The sequence below is a fragment of the Rhincodon typus genome, chromosome 1 (assembly GCF_021869965.1).
Source record: "Rhincodon typus isolate 14 chromosome 1, sRhiTyp1.1, whole genome shotgun sequence".
Classification (NCBI taxonomy): Eukaryota; Metazoa; Chordata; class Chondrichthyes; order Orectolobiformes; family Rhincodontidae; genus Rhincodon; species Rhincodon typus.
In genome coordinates, this window is record NC_063332.1 from 47,173,948 (window position 1) to 47,201,537 (window position 27,590).

At 41.0% G+C, this 27,590-nt stretch overlaps 2 protein-coding genes across 4 annotated transcripts in view; one reads left to right on the forward strand and one right to left on the reverse strand.

The window, feature by feature from the left end:
- fam166b (family with sequence similarity 166 member B) overlaps nt 1-2,577 on the forward strand; it is a 59,835-nt gene extending 57,258 nt beyond the window's left edge. The window contains exon 7 of the transcript XR_007261480.1: nt 1-2,577. The gene's annotated coding sequence lies outside the window, so the exon portion shown is untranslated.
- Nucleotides 1,558-27,590, reverse strand: part of LOC109916114 (cyclic AMP-responsive element-binding protein 3-like protein 3) — a 26,546-nt gene continuing 513 nt past the window's right edge. Inside the window, exons 2-10 of one of the 3 annotated variants that reach the window (XM_048593592.1) lie at nt 24,870-25,001; nt 22,720-23,032; nt 21,053-21,165; nt 18,854-18,946; nt 14,618-14,724; nt 14,112-14,180; nt 13,324-13,408; nt 7,368-7,455; nt 1,558-5,299 (exon numbers count right to left, since the gene is read on the reverse strand). In XM_048593592.1, the coding sequence (XP_048449549.1) occupies nt 4,911-5,299; nt 7,368-7,455; nt 13,324-13,408; nt 14,112-14,180; nt 14,618-14,724; nt 18,854-18,946; nt 21,053-21,165; nt 22,720-23,032; nt 24,870-25,001 (1,389 nt within the window). In that variant the 3' untranslated portion in view covers nt 1,558-4,910. Of the gene's footprint in view, nt 5,300-6,845; nt 7,253-7,367; nt 7,456-13,323; nt 13,409-14,111; nt 14,181-14,617; nt 14,725-18,853; nt 18,947-21,052; nt 21,169-22,719; nt 23,033-24,869; nt 25,002-27,590 lie in introns of those variants that run through there. The other 2 variants (XM_020515823.2, XM_048593651.1) reach the window with 2 other exon arrangements.

A 27,590-nucleotide genomic window follows, 5' to 3' on the forward strand; every position in this document is an offset into this window, starting at 1 on the left:
GGCACTGGTGAAGCCACACCTGGAATTCTGACTGCCGTGTACTTGTCCTTGAGGAAGGGCCTACTGGCATTGGAGGCAATTCCGAAGAGATTCACTAGGCTGATTCCTGGGATAAAAGGGGTGATTTATTGAGAATAGTCAAACAGGTTCTGTCTTTAATCACTGGCCCAGCCAAGGAAGCCAACATCTCCTGAATGAAGAAAAATGTCAGTCATCTCAAACCTAGGAAATTGTTGCAGTAGTTCATCAGGGAAGTGTCCTAGCTAGGTTCAACCATCTTTTGATTGTTTTGATTGATTACGATCTCCTTCGTAAGGTTAGAAATAGGGATGTTCGATGATTACACAATATTCATCTTCATTCATGATTCCTCAGATACTGAAGCAGTACACTTCCATATGTAGCAGGACCTTATCAACATTCAGGCTAGGGTTGATAAACAGCAAGTAACATTTGGCCACATGATTGCCAGGCAATGACTGTCTCTAACAATAGTGATTCAAAGATCTCCATGTGATATTTAAGTGCATTGCCACTGCCACTTTCTGCCAACATCCTGGGCGTTACCATCGACTGGAAGCCAAACTAACCAGCCATACATATATTGTGGCTAGGACAGGTTGGAGGCTGGAAAATCTGAGGAAGTAACTCACCTCTGGGTCTGCACAATGTCCACCATTTCCAAGGAATGTCAGGAATAGAACAGAATCCTCTCCACTTTCCTGAATGATTGCAGCTCCAACACTCAAGAAGCTTGATATCATCCAGATAAAACAGCCTCTATACTGGTATCCCATCCAAAAGACCTTTAACCATCAAAGATGCACAGTGGCAGCATCTAACAGATGCATTGCAACAATTCATCAAAGCTCCTTCAACAGCACCTTCCAAATCCATGACATCTAAGGCAGCAGGGAACAACACGGAAAATTCCCCACCAAGCGATACACCATCCTGACTTAGAAATATGTCATCGTTACTTCAATGTCAATGGGTCAAATTCCTGGAATTTCCTCCCTAATGGCTTTATTTGTGTTCCTACTGGATTGCAGTGGCTCAAGAAGGCAGCTCACACCATCTTCTCAAGAACAGTTCAGGATGGGCAACAAATGCTGGCCCAGCCAACAATGCCCACAGCCCATAAATGAATCAATAAAAGACATTTAACAGGGCTTTATAACTGAACCTAATTTTATCCTGCTTAATATTCACAGGCACAAATTTCCATCAAGCATGTTGGTAAAGGATTCCTGACTTCTCAAGCTGCTAATGTCTCCAAGTAGCACTCGGTGTTCTGCAATTTAGAATTTACTTTGGAAAAATTCCATGAGGTTCTGTGCCACAGGATCAGTAGTGTGTGAACAACACCAATTTGAAGCAAAGCTCTTTGTTCACTCAGTGGGCTGTGGCCAATGATGGAAGCTGTAATGCAGAACAATGGGGTATTATTAACAGGGAGCTACAAAAAGTTTGCTTTGGGGAAACAGTAAATTATATGTGAACAGTACAAATCATAAAGCAACACATATTTAATGCCCAAATGATTTACTTAAAATGTAAATTTTCAAAATTATGTTTTAATATGTGCAGAAGTCTCACATACTGAGAGCAACAACGCAGATATATTCTAAAACTCCAGCAGATTCAGTCAGCTGAAGAAAAGCATCAGGCAGGAATTAATGCAATCATAGAAAAGACATTCAGTGCAGTATGACTACAATATTCCCAAAACAGTCACTGCAGTTATATTAGAGCTTTGAACAAATAAACTAGCTTTAAAAGTTGAAAATAACATTGAAAATGACAAGTGCTGCTTTTCACCCATCGACTTTAAAGTAATTCTCGTTACTTAGTTTTTAAAAGCAATTTAATGCTGTATATTACCTAATATGATAGAATGGGGAATGGTAACACGACAGTTACAGCTAATGAAAGCTCAGCTGAAGGTAAGCGTGTGTAAAATATTAAACAGTTCCTAAAACAAGGTTCGGGTATTCCAATTGAGCGCACTATAACAGATCATAAGAAAATATGGGCTGTAACAGTTTTTATTTTAGATTTTCAACTTACGCAATTCACTGAATGCTTTTAACTAATGTACACTGGGCTTCCATACAGTACTTTTCACTTTTAATAGTTATTTACAGATACACAATATATTTACATGCCAAATAGCTGCCAGCAAGCACAGAGTCAAATTTTATGATGTGTATTTCCTATACGCTTACACCCCACCCTTCTGCAAAACAGACAAATCCCAAATTGAATCATTTCTGTTTTTGATTTCAGGCCACAGTTGATCTGATTTAAAAAAAAAGGTGAAGCCACTTTGAAAGCAGCTAAAAGATTGAAAGAAAAATAAAAGCATTTATATGGTGCCGTTAACATTACAAAGCATCCCACGGTACTTTATGACCAAGCAGGAAGATAGGGCAGTAGTTCAAGAGGATGTTGATGTTTGAGGAAAGGCAATGGCCTTGTGCAATTATCGCTAAGATCATTAGCCTGGACACCCAGATAATGTTCATGGCAGATGGTGGAATTTGAATTCAATAAAAATCTGAAATAAAAGTCCAATAATGACCATGAAACCATTGTTGATTGTCAGGAAAAACCCACCTTTAGGGAAGGAAACTGCCATTCTCACCTGGTCTGGCCTACATGTGACTCCAGGCCCACAACAATATAGTTAACTCCCAACTGCCCTCTGAGTAATTACAGATGCACAATAAATGCTGGCCTAGCCAGTGACCCTCTCATCTGTGAATGAATAAAAACAAAATGTTGAAGTCTGGCTTGTTTAGGGGCTATGAGAGGGGAAGGAAAAGCGATGTGAGAAAGAGATGGGAAATTAATGACATTGGACTGTGGTTTGGTGATGAACAGCTTGATTACAGGACATGAGGTCAAAGAACATGTTGGTGAGGAATGGGGGTTGGGAAACTAGGTTGTGTGCTCAGAGGAAGTGATCTGACCTGCCACTGGAAGCCTGCCAGTCTTAAAGTACAAAATGAAATTGTCAGCTTAGTGTAACGGAAAATGAACATCTTGCAGGAAGATAGCATATCCCATCAAAACAGTAAAGAGAGGGGTTACAGCATCATTCAGAAGTAGGTGAAAATCTCAAATTAAACAAAGCCAGACAGTGCAGATCTTACATAAAAAGGCAAAGCAGGTGATACGATATATTGCCTAAGAGAATCTCACAAATACTGAAAAACCGAGTGCGCTGAATATTAAAACCTCTGACTTTAAATTGAATTCCTAAAGGCTGAGAAACATTTATAGGATAATCAGCTCCTTCACTGCGAAGTCTAACATGGTACAGCAATTTAATCTTATGAAGATTGATAACATATTGCAGCATGTAGCATTGCAAATGCCTTGTAATCTGAATGGCACAAAACCATCACTAAACGCAACAGACTTTATATTTCTGTAAATGTAGAAGTATTATCTTGGATAGCCCTTCTTCATTAATTAATTATTAAATGATTAAGTTACTTGCAGACTGAACCTATCCAAGACTTATAATGGCACCTCCAGTGGTGGGGAACGTCAAGCAGAGTTGATAGCACTGAAAAGGTAAAGGCAAACAAAATAAGGAATTGTGATTAAAAGGCCTGCATGGGTTCTGCTGCCTCAAAATGTTTTGAAATTACTAGTGACCCATCAATCCCTTAACGTAATAGTTCAGGCATTAATCTTCAGATTTTGAGTATACTTTACATGATGGGTAGCAAAAATCAGGAACACTTTTCCCTAAAAAAGCTGTTGAGGTTAGATAAATTGGGAATTTCAGAATTTAAATTGATAGCTTTTTGTTAGGTCAGGTGAAAGTGGGTAAATGAAATTAACACTCAGATCAGCCAACATTTAACTGAATAGTACAATAGGCTTGAGTGGCCGAATGGTTTACTCCTGTTTCTCGTCATATGTCAAATGTCATATTTCACATTCACATACTAAACTTGTGATTAGGCACCAAGTTATATGCTGGACTGTTTTACAACATAAGGCAAGGTTAACAGAAACAAGGAGGTGCTGGTAGCAAACAGGGCAAGAGAAAGAAATTTAGATTGTTATGCTCCTGTTATGATCATTTTGAAGCATAAACATTTGATGCCAAGATGAGGCTGTTGCTCATCCCATCAGATGAAGAAGTACTGAGAGCAGTTATGCCTTGGTAAACCCTAATACTCTGTATGAATGATTGCGAGAGGCTTGGTTAAAAATAAGTCAGGAGCTAATAGCCAGATAATGAACAGGAAATGAATACATGGTAGAAAGAACACACTGAAGGAAGAAGTATATTAAAGAGATGAGCTTCACAAAACTCTGTCGCCATAGCTGTAACAATACATTGCCAATGGGCAAAGGGAACTGCAACAAAGGCAAGAAGGGTTGGTTGAGAGATTTATAGAAAAGGGAGTTGATTCTTTCAAACAAACAAATCCAGGTGCACATTCTAAAACACACTGCATTTCAAATGGAGTAATACAACACGATGAATCAGCAGCTCAGGAACTGGAGAGGCTACTTCTATGAGGAACTTGAGGAGGGAGGAAACAGGAAACACATGTTCAAAATATAGAACAATGTTTCTAAAAGAGTTAGACGAACTTATGAACCCATAACATGATATTGCAGTATTTAATTATTTGTACTGGCTACAAAACATAATTTTTGGTAACTGCCACTTTATCACGCTAAAGAGACTATGCAATTTATAAGAATTAAAAAAAATGTCAACCCACTCGCATAAACGATGCTGAGTTTTTTTTACTTATTAAGTAAAAGAGCAAACCTCCAATGGTATCTATGTACATGAAAGACACACGTTCATTTTACTCCTCCATTTCAAAAACAAATTATGTACAATTCATAATTCACTGACAGGAAACACTCTGCTACATTTCATCTGACCGTGGATGTGCTTTTATGATTACTGTTGCAGTGTGCTCTGTCCAGTTTGGTGTGTTCACTGTTGAAGGAGAGATGCCATAGCCACTGCCTTTTTCATTTCCTGATGCCGCCCTGCCCAGGCTTGTGTCATCTTGGGCGGTAGTTTTCACTATTCTATCTATGTCTGAAGAGGAATTGCTGTTCAGTGTTGACTTGATTGACAAGTCAGAAGCTTCGGGTGTGCTGTTCTGACTTCCTGACAATAACATCTGAGGAATTTCTCGATCTAAGCCTTGATTCTTTTCCATTTTGTCTGAATCAGCATCCGGATTGTAGGTGTTTGGCACCACACGCATGTGAGATGATTCACTGTCGAGTAAAGTCCTGGAAAGAACTATAATTGAGGAAAGGAACTAGTCATTTTAATCGATAAAACAATGCACACATTCCACAGAACTAGATGATTTGTAACAGCCAGTATAAAGCAATTTCTTATTTTGGGTAACAGTTTACTGAATAAGCTGCATGTGGTCAGGAAGGAGAGATCCTATCCAGAGTAAGACATAGCCTGAGTGAATGTGTAGTTCAGGGAATTTGGAAGTAGCATGAGAATTTGGTGCGTAGGGGAAGAGGTGTTTTTGACTTGCTTTTTTTGACTCAGCGTTATAAGGTTTTTTTTTCAAACAGGATAAATGGAAGCCTAGGATCAGGTACGCAGCAGAGTGACATCACAGATAAACCATAAATTCATTGGCTGGTGATAGCTACTAATATGACAATCAATTATAGGTTACCTTCAGATTGAAGGTTACCTTTGAACAAAACTACACACACCCTAAATTTATAGATTTTATTTTACATTATAAATGTGTTAACAAGATTATTTTCAGACAATGGATACAAACATCATTGGTTTACTTTTTGAAACCAGGTAACATAGTGAATTTACACAGCTGTAACTCCAATTGAACAGCTGTGTTAACATCAGTAACAGTTACAATAAATTGGTGGAGTTTTATTGAAATAGAGCACCACTGCTGAAATAAAACCATTCAAACTCACATATCAAATTAAAGAAGCTTTTTGCACACAAACACACATATTTTCTGGATAAGTTTCAGAGGTAAAATACTCTTTTGGTTTGTAGTAGTTGCAGTTCTGAGAAGTTAAGCTGTAGAAGCAGAAGTAGGCCATTCAGCCCATTGAGTCTGCTTTGTCATTCAGTGAGATCAAGACTAATTTGATAATCCTAAACTCCATTTTTCTCACTTTTCCCCTTAACCTTTGATTCTCTTCCTAATTAAACATCTGTCTATCGCAGCCTTGAAAATACTTAATGACCTTGTCTCTACAGCTCTCCACAGTCAAGAATTCCACAAATTCACCATTACCTCTACACCACCACAAGAGAAGAAATTCTCCTCAACTCTGTCCTAGACCCCTTTATCTGAGATTATGCCCTCCGATTTTTTGGTCCCATAGAATTGAAGAAACAGCTGTGGAAAGTGGTGATTTACACCTTTTAAATTGAACACATGACATGTACGGCAATATTGTAAAGTGTAAAGCAGCGAGTTTTTGCCTCATACATACAGTTAGGAACATAGGATATAGAACATAGGAGTAGGCCATTCGGCCCTTGGAGTCTGCTTGACCACTCCATCCATGGCTGATTTTGGTTGTGGTCTCAGATCTACCTTCCTGTGAGCACCCCATAATTCTTGACTCCACTGTTTATCAAATACCTGTCTAGTTCATTATAGAATCATAGAATCCCTACAGTGTGGAAACAGGCCATTTCGCCCATCAAGTCCATAATGACCCTCTGAACAGCATCCCACCCAAATCCACAAACCCCACCCTATCCCATAACTTTGCATTTCCCATGGCTAATCCACCTAGCCTGCACATTCCCGGACACAATGGGCAATTGTGTCCTGCACATCTTTGGGAGGAAACCGGAGCACACGGAGGAAACCCATGCAGACACAGGGAGAACGTGCAAACTGCATGCAGATAGTTGCCTGGGATGGAATCAAACTCAAGTCGCTGGCTCTGTGAGGCTGCACTGCTAACTACTGAGCCATTGTGCCAACCATTCCTGAATAAATTTAAAAGACCCAGTCTCCTCCCAGCCCTGAAGGCGAACAGCATTCCACACTTGAATGACTATCAAGGAAACAAAACCCCAACTCATCTCGAGAAGAATTCAGTATAGATCCCATGTAAAATTGAAGTTTCCAAGAAACACAACTTTGCTGCTGATTTTTTAATAATCATGCTATTTTGAAGTTTAACACTTCTTCACTCTTCATCTTGGAAACCTGGTGCAGGTGTTTAGGAATATCTGAACAGGCAAGTATGAAATGAACAAATGGCCATTAAGCAGAGCAAGAATTCAAGGTCAGGTATTTCAGCCAAAAGGACTGATGTTTTTATAAATTGTTTTAAAAAATTCTCACCACTGTATGACTCGTCCTGGGACCCCAGCTTTGCACCAAAAGGGTTGATACTTGGAAAAATGATAAGTGTAAAAGACAACAGGAACACCTAGGGGAGAACAGAGGCAATTAAGTTTGCTGGTTATTGATAAATGGAACAATACAATGCAGATAAAATAAATCAAAAGTCAGTGATAGCATCCACGTGTATGGGCACTTATAGGGTGCTAATTCAGCAGAAATCCACAATGTCATGTGTCCTGCTTAAAAAATTGGAGGATAACATGGAGCAATGCATAGATGAATGAAGCAGAATAAAAACACTTAAAGGCCGTCTGAATATATCTTTCAGCCTAATCTAATGCTGACAAGAGCTGTGAAATTTTGAAACAAAATGGTCAGGACAGAAGCATTTATTTAAAACACTTAACTAGAGAATTATTTTCTCTGTTGACACTTTTTTTCAGCTGTTATTTGGTACTTCACCTCACTGTTACACTTCATGTTGGCGAGTACCCATTGGTTACCTGATTTTACGGTTGACAGCACAGCTATTCTGCATTGTACCATACTTCCAAAATCACAACTGTTCACCATTGGCCTTCATTCACCACAATTGTGCAGCCACAAATTTGCTCAAGCACAGCCACAGCCCTGACTCTGAAGGCCTCAGCCCCAATAGAAGTTCTCACACAATGGCTATTCCCATCTCACCCTTCAATAAAGGAGAAACTCTCCCACCAGCTTCTTTTCTTTACTGCAGACAATCTTGCTAAATCCATCTCCCTGTTGCTCCCACCTACCTCACCTCCAACAAGTAGAGTCATGGACCAGTGAGTCATGGACCAAAGCATCTGCTGCGAACCCCCTTCTGACCAGACCATCTGACCACATTTTCTCTACAGTTATCCACGAGTCCTGAATTCACACCTTGCTTTTGTTTCTCTTTCTCCCACCGTGCCCTTTTCAAGCTCTTCTTTGCACGAGGCCCACCTCATGTTCTGTCTATCCTTTTCCTGCTAACTGCCAACCAATCTCCCCTCCTGACCCCTTAGCCAACCCATGTTAACTAATTTCTCTCATTGGGTGTTATCCTCTCTCCTTAAAATCTGCCGTCATCACCTCTCTCCTCATAAAAGCCAGTTCCACAGTGCCTGCAAACTAGCTTCTCATTTAAAATCTCCCCTTCTGCCCCAAGTCCAAGAATGTGTTGCCATCTCCAAAACAGAGCTCATCCTTCCCAAGACCCATGTTCAAATCCCTCTATTCAACTGCTGTCCCTGTTACAGTATAAAGATAGTTCTTCCCAAATTCAAAAAGGACACTCAATGACAAAGGTAAACTACTCCCGTCATTTTTCTCAGTCCCCCTGCAGCCTTCAATACAATTGACTACACCATCCTCCTCCGAAGTCTCCTCATGGTTGATCAGCAGAGTGGAACTGCACACCCTTTTTTGTTCTATTCATTTGTGGAATGTGGGCATCGCTGGCTGGCCAGCATTTCTTGCCCATCCCTAGTTGCCCTTGAGAAGGTGGTGGTGAGCTGCCTTCTTGAACTGCTGCAGTCCTCCTGCTGTGGGTTGACGCACAATGCTGTTAGGGAGGGAATTCCAGGATTTTGACCCAGTGACAGTGAAGGAACGGCGATATATTTCCAAGTCAGGATGGTGAGTGGCTTGGAGGGGAACTTTGGAGGTGGTGGTGTTCCCATATATCTGCCGCTCTTGTCCTTCTAGATGGAAGTGGTCGTAGGTTTGGAAGGTGCTGTCTGAGGATCTTTAGTGAATATCTGCAGTGCATCTTGTAGATAGTACACACTGCTGCTACTGAGTAACGGTGGTAGAGGGAGTGGATGCTTGTGGATGTAGTGCCAATCAAGTGAGCTGCTTTGTCCTGGATGGTGTCAACCATTTTGAGTGTTTTTGGGGCTGCACTCATCCAGGCAAGTGGGGATATTCCATCAAACTCCTGACTTGTGCATTTTGGATGGTGGACAGGCTTTGGGCAGTCAGGAAGTGAGTTACTTGCCGCAGTATTCCTAGATTCTGGCCTGCTCTTGTAGTCACTGTGTTGATGTGATGTGGTGAGTCCAGTTGAGTTTCTGGTCAATGATAACTCCCAGGATGTTGATGGGGGGGATCTCAGTGATGGTAACACCATTGAATGTCAAGGGGCGGTGGTTAGATTGACTCTTATTGGTGATGGTCATAACCTGGCATTTGTGTGGCACGGATGTCACTTGCCACTAGTCAGCCCAAGCCTGGGTATTGTCCAGATCTTGTTGCATTGAAACATGGACTGCTTCGGTGTCTCAGGAGTCGCGAGTGGTGCTGAACATTGTGCAATCATCGACGAACATCCCCACTTCTGACCTTATGATGGAGGGAAGGTCATTAATGAAACAGCTGAAGATGGTTGGGCTAAGGACACTACTCTGAGGAACTCCTGCAGAGATGTCCTGGAGCTGAGATGATTGACTTCCCACAACCACGACTATCTTCCTATCTGTCAAGCATGACTCCAACCACCAGAGAATTTGCCCCCGATACCCATCAATTCCATTTTTGCTAGGACGTCTTAATGCCACACTTGGTCGAATACAGCTTTGATGTTAAGGGCTGTCACTCTCACCTCACCTCGAATTCAGTTCTTTTGTCCATGTTTGAACCAAGGCTGTAATGAAGTCAGGAGCTGAGTGGCCCTGGCAGAACCCAAACTGTGCGTCACTGAGCAGGTTATTGCTGAGTAGGTGTTGCTTGATAGCACTGTTGATGACACCTTCCATCACTTTACTGATGATCGAGAGTAGACTGATGGAGCAATAATTGGCCGGGTTGGATTGTTCTGCTTTTTGTGTACAGGACATACTTGGGCAATTTTCCACATTGCCGGGTAGACACCAGTGTTGTAACTGTGATGGAACAGCTTGGCTAGAGGAGCGGCAAGTTCTGGAACACAAGTCTTCAGTACTATTGCCGGAATGTTGTCAGGGCCCGTAGCCTTTGCAGTATCCAGTGTCTCCAACCGTTTCTTGACATCACGTGGAATGAATCAAATTGGCTGAAGACTGGTATCTGTAATGCCGGGGACCACTGGAGGAGGCTGAGTTGGATCGTCCACTTGGCACTTCTGGCTGAAGATTGCTGCAAATGCTTCAGCCTTATCTTTTGCACTGATGTGCTGGGCTCTTCCATCATTGAGGATGGGGATATTTGTGGAGCCTCCTCCTCCAGTGAATTGTCCACCACCATTCACAACTGAATGTGGCAGGGCTGCAGAGCTTAGAGCGGATCCTTTGGTTGTGGGATCGCTTAGCTCTGTCAATCACTTGTTGCTTTCGCTGTTTGGTGTGCAAGTCATCCTGTTTGGTGGCCTCACCAGGTTGTTACCTTATCTTCAGGTATGCCTGGTGCTGCTGCCTGCATTCTCTCCTGCACTGTCCATTGATCCAGGGTTGCATATTTTTTGTCAGTATTCACACAGGAAAAAGACAATGTTGTCGAGGAGAATTCTGTTTTACAGGCTATTAGACTAGACGGGATTGAGGTTCAGAAGGAGGAGTCGTTAGCAATTCCGGAAGGTGTGAAAATAGATAAGTCCCCTGGGCTGGATGGGATTTATCCTAGGATTCTCTGGGAAGCTAGAGAGGAGATTGCAGAGCCTTTGGCTTTGATCTTTATGTCGTCATTGTCTACAGGAATAGTGCCAGAAGACTGGAGACTAGCAAATGTTGTCCCCTTGTTCAGGAAGGGGAGTAGAGACAACCCTGGTAATTATAGACCAGTGAGCCTTACTTCGGTTGTGGGTAAAGTGTTGGAAAGGATTATAAGAGATAGGATTTATAATCATCTAGAAAGGAATAATTTGATTAGGGATAGTCAACATGGTTTTGTAAAGGGTAGGTCGTGCCTCACAAACCTTATTGAGTTCTTTGAGGTGGTGACCAAACAGGTGGATGAGGGTAAAGCAGTTGATGTGGTGTATATGGATTTCAGTAAAGCGTTTGATAAGGTTCCCCATGGTAGGCTATTGCAGAAAATACGGAGGCATGGGATTGAGGGTGATTTAGCGGTTTGGATCAGAAATTGGCTAGCTGTAAGAAGACTGAGGGTGGTGGTTGATGGGAAATGTTTATCCTGGAGTTCAGTTACTAGTGGTGTACCTCAAGGATCTGTTTTGGGGCCACTGCTGTTTGTCATTTTTATAAATGACCTGGATGAGGGCGTAGAAGGATGGGTTAGTAAATTTGCGGATGACACCAAAGTCGGTGGAGTTGTGGATAGTACGGAAGGATGTTGCAGGTTACAGAGGGACATAGATAAGCTGCAGAGCTGGGCTGAGAGGTGGCAAATGGAGTTTAATGCGGAAAAGTGTGAGGTGATTCACTTTGGAAGGAGTAACAGGAATACAGAGTACTGGGCTAATGGTAAGATTCTTGGTAGTGTGGATGAGCAGAAAGATCTCGGTGTCCATGTGCATAGATCACTGAAAGGTGCCACCCAGGTTGATAGCGTTGTTAAGAAGGTGTACAGTATGTTAGGTTTTATTGGTAGAGGGCTTGCGTTTCGGAGCCATGAGGTCATGTTGCAGCTGTACAAAACTCTGGTGCGGCCGCACTTGGAGTATTGCGTACAGTTCTGGTCACCGCATTATAGGAAGGATGTGGAAGCATTGGAAAGGGTGCAGAGGAGATTTACCAGGATGTTGCCTGGTATGGAGGGAAGGTCTTATGAGGAAAGGCTGAGGGTCTTGAGGCTGTTTTCGTTAGAGAGAAGAAGGTTAAGAGGTGACTTGATAGAGACATACAAGATGATCAGAGGATTAGATAGGGTGGACAGTGGGAGCCTTTTTCCTCGGATGGTGATGGCTAGCACGAGGGGACATAGCTTTAAATTGAGGGGTGATAGATATAGGACAGATGTCAGAGGTAGGTTCTTTACTCAGAGTAGTAAGGGCGTGGAATGCCCTGCCTGCAAAAGTAGTAGACTCGCCAACTTTAAGGGCATTTAAATGGTCATTGGATAAACATATGGATGATAATGGAATAGTTTAGGTTAGATGGGCTTCAGATTGGTTTCACAGGTTGGCGCAACATCGAGGGCCGAAGGGCCTGTACTGCGCTGTAATGTTCTATGGTTGTGTGGGGGATATGCTGGGCCATGAGGTTACAGATTGTGCTGGAGTACAAGAGTACAATTCTGCTGCTATTGATGGCCCACAGTGCATCATGGATACCCAGTTCTGAGCTGCTCGATCTGTTCGAAGTCTGTCCCATTTTGCACAGTGATAGTGCCACACAACACAATGGAGGGTATTCTCAATATGAAGGCGGGACTTTGTCTCCACAAGGACTGTGCAATGGTCATTCTTACTGATACTGTCATGGACAGCTGTATCTACAGCTGGCAGATTGGTAAGGATGGTAAGGAGTGAAGGGAGGTGGGGTTGCGTTTGAAGGGCAGGTAATGTGACAGCACCTGAATGGCCAGGACTTTAAGGAAAGATAGGAACAGGAAGGCTTCAGATTGTGAAAGGGAGCTTGGTTCAGTAATACAGGCTCCCACGATCGACTGGGAGAGCAGACTTGATAGGCCAAACAGACTAATATTATATGTCATTAGCTAATATATTATTCATAACACCATGAGTGTTTATTTTGTAAAATAACCTTAGATGTGGCACCTTCTTGAGGGCCTTTTGAATTACATCACATCTACTAGCTCCCCCTTTATCATGTTGTTTGTTACTTCTGCAAAGAACTCTTAATAAAGTAGTTGAACACTGTTTCCCTTTCACAAGATGACTTCACACTGTCTGATAGTATTTTAATTTTCTAAATGCCATGGCATTACCTCCTTCAATAATGGACTCTGGCATTCTCTATAAACAATGCTGACTGTTGAGCAAAGCAACACTGTTAATCCCAGCTCAGACACATTCAATGTGCTATTTAACCGTGCGATATCTTATACTTACCATTATGCAAGTACTGATGTTAGCACTTTTGGTTGTGGTTTGTTTAAGCAATGCTTGCAGCTTCTTTAGCTGTTCTATTAGAGACCTATTGTAAAATAAATCAGAAATGATTGTTACCTTTTCCATACTATAAAATACAATAAAATAGCTGGAGAGATAAAAACAAAGTTTCTTAGTGAAGCCTTAGGTTGTATTTTTGCTTCAATTGGTTAACTGAACGTGAGGTATATTCATCATAATATAAATATGCAAATATAAATAAATAAGAATAGGTACAAGACAAAACAAAGTATTGTGCAACTGGTTCATAAGTGAGAAAATTAAAGAGCTAAAATATAATTTACCAATCAGTTGATGATCAATATAATAGATCACATTACACTTCAATTAGCAATCTTACAGCCATAGATTTCTATCCAACACTTACTATGACTGGCATTATGTACAGGGAGAAATAAAATGGTATTAGAAACAAGAATAAAAATGTTCCAGGGAAGTAACTTCAGACAGTTTATGAAGGAGCTAAATTGCCTTAGATCCCTTTAGACTTTAATTTACTGGCTTGTCATGTGAATCACTGAATGTCTAAAATTGCCTTGTCTAATTTTCTTTCTTTAAATAAAAAACTACATTTCTTTGGTCATTGATATAACAAATACTAGTATAGTGAATTCAATATTTTTCCAACGGTTGACAGCTACCTAATATCAGTATTACGTTCAGCATAAATGAACATTGCATTCACAAGTATATTAATATTATAAACTTATCTCTGTGGCACTACGTACATATTTTGGCTTTCAAGATGCTGCACCTTCCTCTGCAGCTCCTGATTTTGAACGGTGCATGCTACAACTCTGCAATACAGAGAAACATAATCATTGTTTTAGATTATCCACAGCCAAAGAGTAGACACACAAAGTCCGCAATCAGAAGGAATCAAGGAACAGAAGTAAGTTGAAATGTAAGTAGATTTCCTGCAAACATTAAATCCTCATTTTAAAACCATGCAATAAATTATGATCTTTGACCCTTAATAAGGAACAGTGCAGGCATCATTCGATGCAGATTATTAATACCTGCATTACTATTACCTGGAGTGTAACTAATATGGTAGTTCAATTTTTTACATGTTCACTGGCAATATATACACACACACATAGCTACAAAATATTTTAAAATTATCGGAACAACTTACAGACATATTACTTTATCTGACTGGAAAGAATGTTGCCTCAAAGTGTTAATTTTAAAAAACCAGTTTCAAGCAGGCTTAATATCTGTACGTTCGTACCGACTCTCCAAGCCATCAATGTAATTCTTTTTCTTTTTGCGACTCTCCTGAGCAGACTGTTTGTTTCTGATCTTTCTTCGGATTCTTTTCAGTGCTCGTTCTTCTGACTGCAACAATAATGTAATGTAAAATAAGAACCAACTAAATACAAGCTAGACTACATTGATCATTTTACCTACCAATTTAGATAACTTTAGACAATTTGAATTTCAGAATTATCCCTTCCACGGAATAACTCAAGACTCTGTCTCATTGATTGAACTGAAAGGCACTTCCTTTGTAATTTCAAATCAATAGTTTAGCTTGAATGTGCTGGATCAGTGAGTGGATAATGTCAAATTGGCCCTTTCACCACATATACAAGCACACCCATGTTCCAGTACGACATTGTTTCGAAAAGGATAGATATATGACCTGTACCCAGGTCACTCTTGAATGAGCTAATAGCAGTATGCCAAAAAAGCTAAATTCATTGTTCTCTCCTCTTATTCGCAACCCCTGCAGTTAAAGTTTCTGAAATAGGTGCTAAGCATAATGTCAATATGGCAATTTTGGTTTAAGTTATAGCCCTTTTCAAGAAGTGAGGAGGTAGTTTGATGTGGAGTGAATGACAGTTTTAGCATCCGAGATAATTTCATGAAACTTTCAGTTCAGCTTCAAGCAAACATTAGAACATAGAAAAAGGCCTTTCAGCCTCTCAAGAATATTCCTCCGTTCTCCTGGTTCATGGCTGATTATGATCTTAAAATCCATTTATCTACCTTTAAAACTGAAGCAAAACAATTGCTTAGGCAGTTATCTAACAGAAGCAGAAATAGAATCAAATAGAAAGGGCTTAGGAGAGCTATAAGGGGGTATGAGAAAACCTTGGCAGATAGGATCAAGAAAAACTCCAACACTTTTTACACGTACATGAGGAATAAGAGAATGACCAGAGAAAGGGTAAGGCTGATCAAGGATTGTAAAGGGAATTTGTGCACGGAGCCTAAAAAGATAGGAGAGGTCCTTCATGAATACTTTTCTTCGGTATTCACAACTGAGAGGGACCTAGTTGTAGGGGAGGACAGTGTGAAACAGGCTGGTAGGCTAGAGGAGGTGGATGTTAGTAAGATGTACTAGGAATTTGAGGAACTTGAAGATAGATAAGTCCCCCGAGCCTGATGGGATTTATCCAAGGATTCTATGGGAAGCGAGGGAAGAATCGCAGGGCCTTTGGCAATGACCTTTTCGTCCTCACTGTCCACGGGTATAGTGCTGGTAGATTGGAGAGTGGCAAACGTCATTACCTTGTTCAAAAAAGGGAATAGGCATAACCATGGAAATTACAGGCCAGTTAGTCTTACTTCAGTAGTGGGCAAATTATTGGAAAGGGCTCTGAGAGATAGGATTTATGATCACTTGGATAGGCACAGTTTGATTTGTGATAGTCAGCATGGATTTGTGAGAGGTAGATCATGCCTCACAAACCTTATTGAATTCTTTGAAGAGGTGAACAAACACGTGGATGAAGGTAGAGAAGTGGATGTGGTATACATGGATTTAAGTAAGGTGTTTGATAAGATTCCCCATGGTAGGCTCATGCAGAAAGTAAGGAGGCAAGGGATAGGGGAAACTGTGGCAGATTGGATTCAAAATTGGCTGACCCTTAGAAGACAAAGGATGATAGTGGGTGGAAAATATTCAACATGGTGGTCAGTTAAGAGTGCTGTACCACAAGGATCTGATCTGGGTCCTCTTCCATTTGTGATTTTTGTAAATGATTTGGATGTCGGAGTGGAAGGGTGGATTAGTAAATTCGCGGATGGTACGAAGGTGGGTCGAGTTGTGGACAGTGCGGAAGGCTGTTCTAGGTTACAAAGGGACATTGAAAGGATACAGAGCTGGGCTGAGAAGTGGCAGATGGAGTTTAACCCTGAAAAGTGTGAGGTGATTCATTTTGGAAGGACAAACTTGAAAGCAGAATAAAGGGTTAACAGAAAGATTCTTGGCATTGTGGAGGAGCAGAGGGATCTCGGGGTTCATGATCACAGTTCCCTGAAAGCTGCCACCCAGGTGAATAGAGTTGTTAAGAAGGCGTATGGTGTGTTAGCTTTCATTAAGAGAGGGATTGAGTTCAAGAGCCGTGAAGTTATGCGCCTGCTATAAAAAAGCCTGGTTCGGCCACATCTGGGGTATTGTGTCCAGTTCTGGTCGCCTCATTACAGGAAAGATAGGGAAGCGTTGGAAAAGGTGCAGCGGAGATTTACCAGGATGTTGCCTGGAATGGAGGGAAGGTCTTACGAGGAAAGATTGAGAGAGCTAGGGCTTTTCTCTTTAGAACAATGAAGGATGACAGGTGACTTGATAGAGGTGTATGAAATGATCAGAGGTGTAGATAGAGTGGACAGCCAGAGACTTTTTCCTCGGGTGGAGGTAGCTATTATGAGGGGCCATAGTTCTAAAGTGAGTGGAGGTAGATATAGCGGAGACGTCAGAGGTAGGTTCTTTACTCAGAGTGGTAGGGGCATGGAATGCATTGCCGGAGAGGGTAGTGGAGTCGGCCTCATTGGGTGCATTTAAGCGGCTATTAGATAGGCATATGGATGATAGTATATCGTAGTGTTGGTGGTTAGATAGACCTTAGGATTAGGGTAAAAGTTCGGCACAACATCGTGGGCCGAAGGGCCTGTACTGTGCTGTACTGTTCTATGTTGTTCTAAATTGTAAAACCTTGTTCTACATGAATTTGAAAGTGCTCAACAGAAGTTGAAAAGTTACATCAATACTCCATTCATTCCATAGCAGTCAACATGAAACTCATTATCATCAGATATTGGATTATTGCTGCAAAAGATTCAAGTATATAACATTTTAATCAGAAAATATATCCAGAGGGTGGATGTGTTATTGTCATGGAAAAGTTATTGGACTAGTATCCTAGAGGCTAGACTGGTGTGCTGAGGACATGGGTTCAAATCCCACAATGGCACCTGGTGGAATTTAAGTGCAATTAATAAGATAAACAGCAAAATTTGATAATACAGCACAGTAATGCACCGGGAAATACCACCAAAGGTGTCATCACAAGACAAGTCTGGTGACAGGAAAGGCTGCCCTTCAACAGCACACTTACCTGTGCCAACTTGCCTACATTGAAACTCTAAATCACTAAAAACCTCCTCTCCTGGTGGGACAAACATAGAAACATACAAACATAGGAAACAAGAGCAGGAGAAGGCCATTCAGCCTATAGAGCCTGCTGTGTCATTCAATACTATCACAGCTAATCATCCAACATCCATGTCCTCAGCACACCAGTCTAGCCTCTAGGATACTAGTCCAATGACTTTTCCATGACAATAACACATCCACCCTCTGGATATATTTTCTGATTAAAATGTTATATACTTGAATCTTTTGCAGCAATAATCCAATATCTGATGATAATGAGTTTCATGTTGACTGCTATGGAATGAATGGAGTATTGATGTAACTTTTCAACTTCTGTTGAGCACTTTCAAATTCATGTAGAACAAGGTTTTACAATTTAGAACAACATAGAACATAGAACAGTACAGCACAGTACAGGCCCTTCGGCCCACGATGTTGTGCCGAACTTTTACCCTAATCCTAAGGTCTATCTAACCACCAACACTACGATATACTATCATCCATATGCCTATCTAATAGCCGCTTAAATGCACTTTCTCCCAATACCCTTCGATCCCTTTAGCTCTAAGAACTATATCTAATTCCTTCCTGAAAACATTCAATGTTTTGGCGCCACTGCTTTCTGTGGCAGGGAATTCCACAGGCTCACTAGCTACTCATAAGCCTGACACCAGACTCCCAAAGCAACTACACTACTTGGAACTTGGTTGTGGTCAGTGACTCCCAGTTGAAACACTACAGGGATCCATGAAAAAGGTAAATACGTTCACCGACTCACATGGAAGATGACCCTGGCTTATAACTGACCAAAATAAAGGTGGCTCACTCTGGAGCATGAGAGACTTTGTTTGGGAACAGCAAAGGCAAAAACAAAGCATTGGAGGGAACACTTACATTTCCAACAACCTGCAGATTCAGATAGAATCTGCAGATCGCAAAATGAACTTAACAGCCAAATCAAAACCCATTGAACTGGAATGGAAGCAAGTCATCCTTGAGCCCAAAGGGCCATCTAAGGGGGAGGCTAATACAAAATAAAACCTGAATTCTCTCTCTTCAGTAGTGAAATCATGAAGTTGTTCTGACCTTTGTGAGGGGAAGGTGTGTGGGCAACTCCAAACCATCCTTGGCCAGAAGTCTTTTCTCTTCATCTGTCAAAACCAGATTTTCAAAGCAAAGCTGGACAAAGAAAAGTATTAAAAGGTCATGTCTTACAACATTTCAATCAAATCTTTTTGGTAAATAAATAATTGCTTCTGACAAGTACACTACATTACCATTTCCAGGAAATAAACACATTGAGGTTCGGAGCATCATGGGGCCAGGGTGGTTAATGAGTACTTGTTTTCACAAATAGAGGGATTATGCAGAAATTCTAGTTGTAGAGATGAAGTGTGAAATATTAGACAAAATAAGCATAATGGGAAGGGATGTCCTAAGTGAACCAACTTTCTTCAAGGTGAATAAATCACTAAGGCTGGATGAATTGCAAATGCATAGTTAAAGAAAACCATGTGAGGAAATAACGCATGCTCTGAAGATCATTTTCCGATCCTCACTAGGTACAGGCAAGGTACCAGAAGACTGGAGTTCTGTGAACATTGTAACATTATTCAGAAAAGTCTGAGGGTGAGACCAAATAATGAAAGGCTACTTAGTCTGACCTCAGCAACATGCAAAACTCTAGAATTAGTACAATTCATTTCTGTGAGGAAGTAACAAGAAGGATTGATGGATGTTCTCTACACGGATTTCACTAAGGCACTTAACAAGGTCCCACATGGCACACTGATCAGAAAAATTAAAACAATAATGAGAGGAGACCTTATTGAAACATACAGAATTCTTAGGGGACTTGACAGGATAGATGCGGAGAGGTTGTTTCTCCTCGTGGGAGAGTCTAAGACCAGAGGGCGTAATGTCAAAATAAGGGGCCACATATTTAAGACAGTGGTAATGAAGAATTTCTTCTCTCAGAATCTGAGGAATTCTTTACTACAGGTGGCTGTACATGCTCAGTTATTAAGTATATTCAAGACTGAAACAGACAGATTTTTAATCTGTAAGGAAATCATGGGTTTATGGGGAAAAGGCAGCAATTGGGAGTTGAGTGTTTTCAGATCAACCATGACCTCATTGCACTGGTGGAGCAGACTTGATGGGCCGAATGGCCTACTTCTGCCCTAAATTTTTTGTTCTTATAGAATTTGTTTAGTCTTATTTTCATGAACCACGAACACCCACAAGCTGTGCCCTGTCTGCAGAGCTGATCAAGAGGCCTGTTCATAGGCCTCAGCAAATATTGCACTTGAATTTCTTTTTAAGTTCATTCATAGGATCAGGTTGTCAGTGGCTTGGCCAGCATTTATTTCTCATCCCTAATTACTCAGAGACCAGTTACATCTCAACCACATTTTGTAGGTCTGGAGTATATAGGCCAGCGCAGGAAAGCATGGCAGACTTTCTTCCCTAAAAGATAGTAGCAAACTAAATGGGTTTTTACAACTATTGCCAATAGTTATTAGTCGCCATTAGGCTACGTTTTAATTCCAGATTTCTTTCTTAAATTCAATTTTCACCATCTACCATGCTGAGATTCAAAGCCACAACAAACAATGTTAATAGTAAAAACAAAGTTATGGAGAAACTCTGCATTCGTGGTCAAAGTTGAGTCCAATGTGACCCTTCTTCGCAAGACCATCTGAGTTTCTCCAGCACTGTTTTTATTTCAGTTCTCCAGCTTCCGCTGTTTTAAGAATTAGTCCCTGGTTCTGAATTACTAGCTCTGTGACTTTGTCATAGCAATGCAGGACTTCCATCTGGTTGCACTGCCTGCATCAGCCTCTCTATAGTGTATGTTCACAGTAGCAGGTGAAGGATGCTTTGTGACCATCACATATTGATGATCTACTTTGCTGCACTAATAAAAAAAGCAATACAATGGATACTTTTCATTCCACTTGGCTTGACGGTAGAGATGAAGGCACACTCAAGACAGAATTCCCCCTAGGAGCGGAGCAAACCAAATTTGAAACAAGGAAACTGAGCATGTTTCAACATGTACAGTCACACGATGCAGCTTTCACTTCTTTCCGAAAGGGCTTGTCCACCTCATGGGCAAGCTATGATGGCTGGATTACAACGATGGAGGTGGCGAAAGAAAATCAGGCACTTCATTTTGTAAGAAGCCATAAAACTTCTCTGTTCCCACCAAGAGAGATGTTTTGCTAAATATATTTGAATCAAAGTATGCATTTGTGGGATTTGATATAGACATTCTCTTACTTGATTTGTTTTATGGTTTTGCTGCAGATCTTCAATGGTGAGAGTTACCAGGCCAGGGCTTTCTTCCACAGGAATAACTTGCGGGTTTTCGATCACAAACTCAGGTTCCCACTCTTCTATGGTGAATGAAGATTGATGTTTGAGATGTTAAAATAATTGTTAGGCACCAATTAGGTAACCAGGTTAATGGAAGCACAATTTCACTAACTTTAAAACTTCTGGAAAGAAAGCATATTTTGCATGGGACAGGATGACTGGGGAGAAAACAGTTTGAAACTCAAGTGCTGCCCATTTCTTGAACCCATCTCCTACAAGACAAAAGTGACACTAGTGACTAGACTGAAGATAAATCATTAACACCGGAATGTGGGCATTTTTGGCAAGGAGAGTGCTTGCTTAATTGACTTGGAGAAGGTTGTGGTGGTTGTGAGCTGCTTTCTAGAACTGCTGTTGGTGTTGGTGCATGCACAATGCTGTTAGGAAGGGAGTTTAGGATTTTGACCCAGTGGCAGTGAAGGCAGAGTGGTATTGTTCCACATCAGGCTGATGTGAAGCTTGGAAGGGAACTTGCAGATTTTGGTGTTGCCATGCATCTGCTGCCTTTGTCCTTCTAGAAGGTAGAACTCATGGTTTAGAAGGTGTTATCAAAATAATCTTGGCGAGTTGCTGCTGTGTTTCTTTTATATAGTGCATCGGTGGTGTTAAGAGTGAGCGGCTTTGTTGGTGGATGGGGTCGCAAGCAAACGGACTGTTTTGTCTTGGATCATACTGAATGTCTTGACTATTGTTGGAACTGTGGTTATCCAGGAAAGTGGGAAGTATTACATCACTCCTGTATTACTCCTGACTTTTGCCATCTAGATGATGGACAGGCTTTGGGGATTCACCACAGGATTCCTAGCCTCTGAACTGCTCTTGTAGCCACAGTATTTTTATGGCTTATCCAGTTCAGTTTCTGGTCAAACCTTAGGGTGTTGGCTGGCAAGTTCAGTGATGGCAATGTCATTGATCTCAATGGGAGATGGTCAGATTCTTTCATTCGAAATGGTCATTGCCTGATACTTGTGTGACAAGTGTATCTTGGCACTTATCAGCCGAAACCTGAACTTTGTCCCAGACTTGCTGCTTGTTAGCATAAAATACTGAGACGTTATGAACGCTGCTGAACATTGTGCAATCATCAGTGAATGATCCCACTTCTAACCTTATGAGCTTACGACTGAAGGAAGATACATGACCAATTGTAAGAAAAATTGCAAAGATGATACCTGAGCAGAAAGCATAGAACAATTAGGAAATATTGAACTGGTCGGGACTTTTCTCCAAAATAGTTTCAAAGGTGATCTAAATTAGACATAAAGATGATATTTTTGACTTGAATATTCTAAACCTGAGCCCCATAACTATAAAATGACCACTTATAAAAACAATAAGGAATTCAGGAACACCTTTACTCAGTGGTGAGAATATGGAAGTTACTTTCACATTGAATAATTATGGTGAATATCAGCTGTATTCAAAAGGAAAAGCTAGATAATTGGTTTAAGCAGCATTAGCTCAACCCACTCACCACACTGATGTATGGCCCTGGATGACCTGAATATAATGCAGCCCATACCCATGTGCAGCTAAGTATTGACAAGATAAGAAAATCTGTTAGTACTAACCTAAATCAATTGAGATGTCAGTTTCTGTTGAAGGATTCTCAGTCCTTACGCTGTGCAAACAATTGACTTCTGTCTGAGCATCCTGGTGAAGTGAGTAGTTATGGTCAGAATGTACGACTTCAGAAAATGACGGGCTATCAGTCAGTGGAGCATCACTGCTTGATGGACTATCTTCCTGACTGCAATTGTTGTTGTTGTCTTCTGATATTCCACTGTCACTACCTAATGGAGACCAGGATATTGTGTTGGCATCATCCTCAAAAGAACCAATGATGGACTTGAAGAAATCCTCAGTGTCATTGTCATTCAGTATCTGCAAATGCAGGCAAAGCAAATGTGTTCCAACTATATTATCATGTGACAGTACATGGAAAAACACTAACAAATCATTTGGACTAGGTGAGGAGAGAAAGAAACCATTGCTTTCCCACATGATCCATAACTGGACCGTTATTGCGGTTTCTTCCAAGTTGGTGGTTTCAGTGCTGAAAGCAGATACTTGAACAAAGTGAGCATGTGATAAAATACAAGGGGCAGCATGGTGACTCAGTGGCTAGCACTAATTCCTCACAGCGTCAGGGACCCCAGTTTGATTCCAGCCTCGGGCAACTGTGTGGAGTTTGCACATTCTCCCCACGTCTGCGTGAGTTTCCTCTGGGTGCTCCGGTTTCCTCCTACGTCCAATGATGTGCAGGCTAGGTGGGTTAGCCATGGAAAATGTGGGTTTACGAGGATAGGGCGGGGGACTGGGTCTGGGTGAGATGTTCATCGGAGGGTTGGTGCAGACTCAATGACTGAATGGCCTCTTTCTGCACTTTGGGGCTTTTATACTTCTATGAAAACATTTTTATAATTTAAACCTTAAAGCTTTGAATATTGTGGCTTTGCAATGTCCTACCATGACTATGGCAGGTTGGGAGTGCTAACCATCCCAGTGCTCCAACTCTGATAAACGATATGAATGCTGTCAATGGTCCCCCAGCAGCATTCCTGTTTCTTTTCAAGGAGCCAGTATGGAAATAGGCGATGCAGAATGGCTTTGGCAGGCTTACAGCCTCCTCTGACAAAGCACAGATAGCAATTTCAGGTACTGGTCAGAATTTCTTTCATTACAAAATAAATTACCTCTAATTGACTATAATGTGAGGAATTAATTCAATTGTGATTATTAGCTTGAATGCTGAGTAGATAAATCTGCCACTTCATATGTTAGAATGCTGTTCTGTTTAGAAGGCTCCAGGTTAGGTTTGTAGGTTGAGTTAGCATGCTAGTTGGATTACGATAATCTCAGTAGCCCTGGGATGTTGGGGGTCCTTTAGCTACACTCAATAATGATACAGACACAAAGAATTGACATTAGGCACTACAGAAAAACCAGCAAATAGTGTCATAGAGTCATACAGCATAGAAACAGACCCTTTGGTCCAACCAGTCCATGTCAACCATAATCCCAAACTAAACTAGCCCCACCTGCCTGCGCTTGGCCCATATCCCTCCAAACCTTTTTCACTCACGTACTTAGCCAAAAGTCATACAGTCATGGGGATGTACAGCATAGAAACAGACTCTTCAGTCCAATTTGTTCCTGCCGACCAGATAGTCCAAAATATCTAGTCCCATTTGCCGGCATTTGGTCCATATCCCTCTAAACCCTTCCTATTCAGATACCCATCCAGATGCCTTTTAAATGTTATAATTGTACCAGCCACCACCACCCTTGGCAGCTCATTCCATACACACATCACTCTCTGTGTGAAAAAGCTGACTCTTAGGTCCCTTTTATATCTTTCCCCTCTCACCTTAGACCTGTAGTTTTGGACTCCTTCACCCAGGGGAAAAGACCTGGTGTATTCACCATATCCATGCCCCTCATAATTTTATAAACCTCACCCGCTCAGCCTCCGATGCTGCGGGGAAAATAGCCCCAGCCTATTCAGTTTCTTTCTACAGCTCAAACCCTTCAACCCTGGCAGTATGCCTGTAAACCTTTTCTGAACCCTTTCAAGTTTCACAACATCTTTCCTATAGCAGGGAGACCAGACTGAATGCAGTATTACAAAAGTGGCCTAACCAATGTCTTTCAGAACTAAATCATATCACATGCAGGTGAAGAAGGAAGGGAGAAAAAGACATAAAGATTAAACACTTACATCATGCTCACACAGTCCCCAGTCCATCATGAAATTGGTCCCATCACCAAACTCTTCATCTGGAAGTGATCCAGACTGCTGCTGAAACAGCAACTGCAGCAACTCATTATCAAGATCATCAATAAGAGACATCTACAGAGGGAAGAAAGATATACTTTAACAAGAAATTTAAACTGTTTTTGAATGCAGGCCAGAGTAGTAATCCTATTATAATAGAACCTTAAGATCTATGACATATAAGTATCACACAAAGATTCAGCTATCTAATTAAAAACTGGGTTAATTAGAAATGCACAGAACAGGCTTTATTATTAGGGGCATATAGTAGAGTAAGGAGGTGATACTGAATTTTGAGAAGACACTTAGGAATACATGTACAGTTATGGGTGTCACCCTAGTAAAAGGATGTGAACATATTGGAGAGGGCACAGAAAAGATTTACCAGATTGATTCCAGAAGTGAGAAACTTTAGTTATGAGAACAGATTATTCTCCACAGAGAGAAGAAGGCTAAGAGGAAGCTGGGTAGAAGTTCTCAAAATCATTAGGGACTGAATAGAGTAGAGAGGGAGAAACTATTCCTGCTCATAAAAATGATTAAGAATGAGAGAGCACAGATTTAAAGTGATTTATAGAAGAATCAAACGTGGTGAGAGGAAAAGAAAACTTTTTTCACACAATGAATGGTTTGAGTCTGGAATGCACTGCTTGGAAATGTGGTGGAGGCACTGAAGAGGGCATTGTTTCTGTTTCTATTTAAATAATTATCCGATGTGCAAAGATAATGGGAAAAAGTTACAGAATAGCATTTAATCATGAGGCTCTTTTGGAGAGCTGGTGTAGACATGATGGGCTGAATAGCCTCCCTGTGCACCGTGAGGCTTGTGATTCTGTGTCATATGATATATATTTACACAGATTCATGCAGATCCTAGTGTATAACTGTCATCTCAAACAGCATTTGCCGCAACCCAGTTTTGATTTCACGGGAAATTCCTACACTTTATATGCTAACTTTTACTATAATTAAATTGTTGGATATTAGAGAGCAGACAAACATTTATTTTTGCACCCAAGGACATCGAAACCAAATGATGCTCTCCTGTCAGAAGTCAGTATTCTCAACTATGAAATGATTCTTATATATAAGAAATTTGACAAATGCCCTGGAAGCTGAACAGCTGCAATTACATGCACCCAAGGATGAGCTGCCTGAAAGCTTTTTTCAGTAGGAAACAAGCTTGCGGCAAGTTCCAGTTGCTGTCATTCTCAAGTCATGGCAACTCTTTTGCTGGTTGAATGACAAATAGATTTGTTGAAGATAGAAGTGAATGCTGCTCCTGTTGGTGGATGTATCAATCAAGAAATGGGCTCTTCCTCATGCAAGTAGGACCAGAGGGAGTGGAAGGAGTAGCCTCTTCAGTTTGAACTGGATTATTAATTAGCACAAATAAAAGGTCTATTGGATGGGCAAATTTGCTTCTGTTGTCATATAGTCATTGAGAGGTTTCGTTCTGTGATTGTTACAGGAAGCACTTTTACACATGGAAGCCACTGTGGAAAGGATTTGACTGTAAATTTTGACTCAACATCCATATCAGGAAAAAAATCCAAAGATTCTCCCCTTTTTAATAAAATGCCACACTTTATTGCTACACAAATGTCATGATTTAATCTACAGGCACTCATCTTAATTTACAAATTCCAAAGTAACAAAACAGATCAGTACAAAATTTTTTTTAAAGCCATAATGGGATTGCTGAAATTACCTTTCAGTCAGAAGGCAGGATTATATCCCTCAAACAGTACAGTATCCAATGCACAAACAGAAAGACAGTGTAGAAAATGAAATATTAAAAGGGATGGGCAAACGTTGAAGTTTGAGGAAGCATCACTCAACCCAAAACGTTAACTCTGATTTTTCTCCACAGATCCTGCCAGACCTGCTGAGCTTTGCCAGCAATGTCTATTTTTGTTGTAAGTTTGTGTTCAATTCAATTATCTAACGACTATTTTAACAATGGTATTTCAATGAATAAGACCCAAACCAGTACTGGGATGCAAACGTGAATCCAAATCTTAACTATTGCTGAAAAAAGAATAATATCTTCAAAGGCCGTAGGGCTACACAGCAATCATTGGTATTCCTTTAACCGGATGTAAAATAACGTAGAACGCAGTTGTTACGAATCGATGGAAAAAGAAATTGTCACTCATAAGTGCGCAAGTATTTCAAAGCTGCATTCAGGTCAACGCCTTTCACTGCTTTTAACAGATGAACGCATGAAAACCTGCTTTCAAAACATAGTGGTGGATTGAAATGAGGAAGAGATTTATCATTAGATTTAGAGCAGGATTACTTCCTGGAATGAACATATACAATCTGCTCCAGGAAGATCAAGTTTTAAACTTGAAACGACTGAGAACTGTTTTCAGTGCTCGCTAAATGGAAAGGAACTGTAACCCAATTAACCACTGCGCGTCTTCATACCCCATTAAAAAGGTGACATATTTCGATTTGTTTACAGTAAATAAGAACCAACTGAATGATAACCATTGCCACTCGCTGCCCCATTGAGGACGATTCGCTACATCTCCCATTTCAGACACCTGCACTGTGAGCATTTCCCCTGGTTAGTCTCCCACCCTCCCGGGTTACTGTTCTGTTCCCCCACCCGTGTTACCCTGTCCTCCCCTCGGGACTGTTCTGTTCCCCCACCCG